The following is a 7,018-nucleotide window of genomic DNA, read 5'->3' as shown; positions in this document are numbered from 1 at the left end:
AGTATTGCTTTTTTAGGTGAATGGCTTCAATGTGGCCATTTTATACCTCCTGTAATTGCAATTGTTAACCCACTAAAATATTCCGCTCACGTCCATACAATAACAATGTGGGCTGCAGATACAATAGTAATCGCTCGACTGATTAGTCGTATGACGTGACCATTACCCTGAACTGGACATCAATATTGCACGTTGCAAAATAGATTTTAAGACAAACAAAAACAAAAACTAAACAAAAAAAAACTTTACAAAAAAAGTTATTATAAAATTAGTGATTATTTAGAAGACATGAATGCATAAGATTAACTGTCTGAGAACTGATATTAGGCAGCTAAATTACTCAATTGTATACCAATATTTTATATTTATTTTTATATTTTTTAAAAAACGTCTAGGGCCCTGTGCCAAGGTTTTTCTTGTAGCTTATTTTCCCCGGCTATACAGGTTGTGAGAAGCTGCAGTAGTTTTAGGCGGATGAGACGTTCGTTATGTAAAAATTTACGATTATACTTCGGGTCTCAACCGAAGACGATTACTTTATTACTTGCAGCAGTACATGAGTTGGTGTCATCTCCGTCACATATTTAGAGCCTAATATCACAAAAAAACAAAACCTATTTCCTTTCTCCCTCCAACACTGCATCGGTAATGCACCCGCACGATGACCTCATTACGTGTTTTTGTGTTATCCAAGTCACACGTTCTACGTTTTGTTGAGAAATTATTTTTCGTTAGTAATTACCGACGTACAATAATGGGAAAAAGGAAGCGATCGGCATCGAGGGATAGTGATTATGATGGCATTTTGCGAAAAATGAGGAGGTTGGAGCGTAAAATTAAGAAAAGACAAAGACAACGGTCATTATCTGTGTCGTCGGAAGATTCACGGCCAGATTATACAGGTAAATCGTTTATTTATTTGTATGCGTACCTACGTTCAAATATTGTTATTCTATATGACACTACCCTATTTTTTTCTTTATAATAAAAATATAATATAACAACACAAATATAACATAGCACCACGCCTGTATCCCCTAAGGGGTACACAGAGGGTGTATAGTATATATAATAGGGACTTCACGTAAATCGTGATAACAGTTCCCAACTCCACTTTCAAAGTGTCGAGGCACGTTTTTACTCCACGTTTACCGTGTAGAGGATTTATATCTTATTTTACTCCACTTTTATAGTGTTGAGGCATTTTTTACTCCACGTAAACCGTGTAGAGGATTAATATATTTATTATGCTCCACTTTTATAGTGTTGAGGAACACACTCCACGTAAACTGTGTCGAGGGATTTTATAAGAAATATTAGTGCTTAGAATACTGTAAATCGTGTTGGTCGTTAATATACCTACCTTCTTACTTAGACTGGTATTTTAAATACCCATCTCATTTTGTAGGTGGAGGCCATCTAGAAGAAACCCTCTATGACGAGGTTATTACTATTGACAATAACGAGTGCTCGCCTACTCAGCTCGAGACAACTGAGCCAGCCGACACCGATGATCCAAGCGAACCGGCGGCGCCGGCGGCGCCGGCGGCGAGCGCAGATGTACAGGATGATGCTACAGAGGCGCCGTTAGAACCTGAAGTTCTACAACTCCTTGGTGAAGACCTTGTGAATCAAAAAAGTTTCGGAGATAATTTGCATAAGGACATTGCTCCTAGATGGACGCATATTCTTGTTAATGGCCTGTCTAAAGATAACCAATCCGAACTGTTGAAACGTTACTTACCACCAGAGAATTGTCCAAATCTAAGAGCACCAAAACTCAATTTAGAAATAAAAGCGGCTCTTCCGGACATAAATGTAAAAAAAGATTTGTACAACCAAGGTAAACAAAACCAACTAGCTAGTAGTCTCGCTGCAATTGGACAAGTCTTAAATTGGGCCCTTGCATCTAAAAGTACGGTTCCTCAGGATATAATAAAGACTTTGAGTGACGCTGGAAGACTTATTTGCGACAGTCATTACAGAGAATCACAAGCTCGCAGGTACGCTGCGCTAAATATTCTCAATAAAAATATCAGAGATACGGTGAAAAATACTAAGATAGATGAACATCTTTTTGGATCTGATTTGTCAGAACATATCAAATCATCGAAAGCCATTACCAGGACTGGATCGGAATTGAAACAGGCGCCACGAACTCCATACAAGGCGCCTCCAGCTCCACAAGTGCAGAGGGGAGCTTTAAACTCGAGGGGGGCGTCGCGTGCAGCAGCGGCAGAGCCGCGGACGAACCCCGCAGCACGCCGGCCGCCGCGGGATCGCCGCCAGGACTCGGCGCGGGGTCGCCGCCCCAACACCGCACACACGCGCCAGCAGGCGAGGGGACGCCAGTAGAAATCCTACCACAGGTACCTATAGCTGGTCGATTAAAATACTTTTACGACAAATGGAGTGAACTTACAGAAGATCCTATAATTTTGTCATGGGTGAAAGGGTATAAAATACCCTTCCAAGATAAGCCCATGCAACACATTCAAGAACAAAATAACATCTGTAGTTCCAATTCTCAAGCCAAAATTATTGATGAAAGCATCACAGAACTATTAGACTCAGATTTCATTTCGCCTTGTACTCCATGTGAAGGACAATTTATATCACCTATTTTTACAGTACCTAAGCCGAATGGAAAACATAGGTTTATATTAAATTTAAAGAAACTAAATAAATTCATTCAAGTTCAACATTTTAAAATGGAGGACTATCGAACAGCTATAAAACTACTAAACAAAAACTATTTCATGTCTACAATAGATCTTCAGGATGCTTATTTTTTAATATCTGTAGATGAAAATGACAGAAAAATGCTGCGTTTTCAGTGGCGATCACAACTATATCAGTTTAACGTTCTTCCATTTGGCTTGTGTACTGCACCTTTTGTCTTCACGAAATTATTAAAACCTGTTCTACAATATTTACGTGCCTCTGGACTGCTATCAGTAACATACTTAGATGACTTTTTATGTATAGGCAAATCTTATGACGAATGTTTATTAAACGTAAACAATACAATACATATTTTGGAATCTTTAGGATTTGTTATAAACGTTAAAAAAAGCGTTATGATACCAAATAAGATATGCAAATTCTTAGGTTTTATTCTAAATACTACGGACATGATTATTACTTTACCTGTGGAAAAGAAACAACGCATTAGAAATAAAGCAACGGAGCTTATGCGTAAAAATATGTGTTCTATTAGATTCTTCGCAGAATTCATAGGCCTTTTGACCTCCGCATGCCCAGCTGTTAGTTACGGTTGGGTGTACACCAAACTGTTTGAACGCGAAAAGTTTTTAGCTTTAAATTATTCAGACGACTATAGTAGGTCAATGATACTTAAAAATATTCTAAAAAATGATTTAATATGGTGGAGAGACAATATATCATCGTCATTCTGTCCTATTCGAAAAAACATTTTCTCTCTAGAAGTCTTTAGTGATGCATCTAATACTGGATGGGGCGCATCATGCGGCGGTCAAAATGCAAATGGCAACTGGTCTAAGACTGAATCGACCCTACATATAAATACTCTTGAGCTTAAGGCCGCATTTTACGGACTAAAGATATTTACTGCAGACTTGCGAGATTGTGATGTTCTTTTGAGAATTGATAACACCACTGCCATTTGTTACATTAATAGAATGGGCGGTGTGCAACACCCTCATTTAAATGAACTTGCCCGTAATATTTGGCAGTTGTGTGAGGTAAAAAACATCTTTGTATTTGCCTCCTACATCAAGTCGAGTGATAATGTAATAGCAGATCGGGAATCTCGTCGATTAAATATAGACACAAAATGGGAAATTTCTAAACAAGCATTTTTACAAATTACAAATACATTAGGAAACCCTGAATTTGACCTTTTTGCAAGTGCTCAGAACTATAAATGCGTTAGATATGCATCATGGAAACTTGATCCTTATTCTGAAGTGGTTGACGCGTTTACTTTTGGTTGGCAGAACATCAATTTTTACGCGTTCCCTCCTTTCAGTTTAATAACTAGGGTTCTAGAAAAAATAATCACGGATAAAGCCAAAGGTATCGTAGTGGTACCCTACTGGCCATCACAGCCATGGTACCCCTTGTGGTCTAGACTTGTTATATCAGAAAAAATATACTTTGGACCTGATAAATGTTTATTATACTCTCCTTTCAGGGACTGCCATCCACTCCACGCAGACCTTATCCTGGTGGCAGCCAAATTATCAGGGAGTCAATGATTAGGCGTGGTGTACCACAAGAGTCCCTAGATATATTGATGGCGTCTTTTGCATCAAATACATTAATTCAATATAACAGTTCAATAAAGTCTTGGTGGCTATATTGTAAAAATAATCATTTTGATATTTATGAGGCTAACACTAGTACAGTAATACTATATTTAACCAAGAAGTTTGAGGAAGGCGTTGGATACAGTAGTCTAAATACACATAGGTCTGCTTTATCAATCATTCTTGGTACCCATATTACTTTAAATGACTGTGTCAATCGTTTTTTAAAGGGCGTGTATAGGCTTAAGCCTCCTAAACCTAAATATAATTCAACATGGGATACAAATACAGTGATAGACTACCTTTCCAATATGCATCCATATGATAATATTTCGTTAGCTGATTTGTCGTATAAAGCTTGTACTTTACTAGCAATAGCCTCTGCCCAAAGGATGCAGACTCTTGGTCTGATCAAAATAAACAATATATTATTACAAACTAATATGATTGTGATTAGAATCACCGACTTAATCAAAACCTCGAAACCTGGAGCCTGCCAACCACTAATCAAATTACCTTTCATTCATGAAAACCCTAGTATTTGCCCGGCGCTAGCAATCAAAACTTATTTAGAGAAAACCAAAGATTTGCGTGGTAATCAAGAACACCTTTTCATAGGGATACGTAAACCTTATAAAAACGTTGGTTCTCAAACTTTGGCGAAATGGGTTAAAAAGGTACTGCAAGACAGTGGAATTGATATAACGATATTTGGAGCTCACAGTACTCGAGCAGCGTCCACATCTGCGGCTCACAGGTCGGGGGTTAATTTGGAAGTGGTTCGCAAGGCTGCAGGCTGGAGCGACTCCTCGAATGTATTTCTAAAATATTATTTTAGAGAGGTTGTACATACAGACAATAACGAATTTGTAAATGCTGTATTAAACACAAATTAAGTTAGGAACTTACACATTGAGGTTAATTACACTTATATTATTAACTTTCATAGGTTAAGAGAACTATAAATGTATTTTTACCTTTCTGATCATATTCTTTGATTAAATATTACAAATGTTATTATAATATATAGTTTATTACATTAAAACTTACGATTACAATATTTTTCTTTTTTACAATATTACATTGCTCTGAACATCTGCAAGTAATAAAGTAATCGTCTTCGGTTGAGACCCGAAGTATAATTAAGAATCAAACGAACTTACCTAGTGATGTTTGATTCCAATTATGCGAGGGTCTCAACCGAAGACGATTACTCCATCCCGACCTCACCCACCCAAAAAAAAAAAAAAAAAAAAATGTTTATTACACAAAAACCTTACTCTGAAACAATGAGGTCATCGTGCGGGTGCATTACCGATGCAGTGTTGGAGGGAGAAAGGAAATAGGTTTTGTTTTTTTGTGATATTAGGCTCTAAATATGTGACGGAGATGACACCAACTCATGTACTGCTGCAAGTAATAAAGTAATCGTCTTCGGTTGAGACCCTCGCATAATTGGAATCAAACATCACTAGGTAAGTTCGTTTGATTCTTAATTCTAAGTGTAACTATGTTACCTACTGAATAAAGATATTTTTGAGTTTGAATTTGAAAATCTTTACGGTAATACATCTTCATTTTAGCGTTTACAAATCAAATATTGTTTGCAACAGCCTCCGTGCTCCAGTGGTTGAGCGTTGGGCTCACGACCCGAACGTCCTGCGTTCGAATCCCGGTGAGGACATATCACTAAAATAACTTTGTGATCCCTAGTTTGGTGAGGACATTACAGGCTGATCACCTGATTGTCCAAAAAGTAAGTTGATCCGTGGTTCGGAAGGCACGTTGAGCCGTTGGTCCCGGTTACTACTTACTGATGTAAGTACGTAGTCGTTACATGAGCCATGTCAGGGGCCTTTGGCGGCTCAATAGTAACCCTGATACCAGGTTTGATGGGGTTAGTAATCCATCTCACAATCCATACGATAGACGAAGAAGAAGCCTTCACGGTCAAGTGGTTAGACCATTGGACTCACGATCTAGATATCATCTCCAGCATTGTCCCGTTTTTCACAGGTTCCGCTTACCTAACCTGGAGATTTGACAGGTCTGGTTTTTTTACAGAAGCGACTGCCTGTCTGACCTTCCAACCCGCAAACGGAACAAGGCACTGGCCTAAATTGGATATTGAAAACTAAAGACAAGGCTTTGGCCTATTTTTGTCGTAAATTTCGAATTTTGAATTACTAAAGTCAAAGCTGTATGGTCCTCAGAACTTTGCCTGCTTTATATAAGGCGAATTTAAACAACAACAATTTACAAATAAACAGATGAAAGTATATAGATATAGGAATGAAGATATAGGAATTCGACGCTCCACTGACTCGAATAATTCCCTCAGACCTTAGTTGCACATGAAAATCGTTATTTTGTATGCAAATGTTAATGTGTGTGTGTGTTGTGTTTGTGTGTTTGTTTTGTTGTTACCTATTATTGTGTTTGTTCTTTATAGATTAGACGACTCCACCAAATTCTAACAAATTATTTCGGGACGCTGACTATTTTTTAGATAAGGTTAAAAAGGCCACATCGACGCGATTTGTTTAAAAAAGCCATATATCAATTTGACATTTGCGCATAATTATATAAATAAGTGCAATATTGCTTATTTAGGTGAATTAACGTGGTTATTATCAGTCGTCCCGTGATCATGGCACTTGCAGCAGTGTTGAAATATCGGTCTCATATCCCTGATAATAACTCGGTAAGAACCCAGTATTATGTGT

General features: G+C 37.8%; 1 protein-coding gene across 1 annotated transcript; it reads left to right on the top strand.

Moving 5' to 3' along the window:
• The first annotated feature begins 509 nt into the window (after nt 1–509).
• Nucleotides 510–5,582, top strand: LOC126369675 (uncharacterized). The gene is made up of 3 exons (XM_050014235.1): nt 510–902; nt 1,409–2,369; nt 4,178–5,582. The coding sequence occupies exons 1-2, from the start codon at nt 662–664 to the stop codon at nt 2,353–2,355; spliced, it is 1,188 nt and encodes a 395-aa protein (XP_049870192.1). The 5' UTR covers nt 510–661; the 3' UTR covers nt 2,356–2,369; nt 4,178–5,582.
• The last annotated feature ends 1,436 nt before the right edge of the window (nt 5,583–7,018 follow it).

Source organism: Pectinophora gossypiella, chromosome 9, assembly GCF_024362695.1.
Source record: "Pectinophora gossypiella chromosome 9, ilPecGoss1.1, whole genome shotgun sequence".
NCBI lineage: Eukaryota > Metazoa > Arthropoda > Insecta > Lepidoptera > Gelechiidae > Pectinophora > Pectinophora gossypiella.
This window is presented reverse-complemented; position numbering and strand designations above follow the sequence as displayed.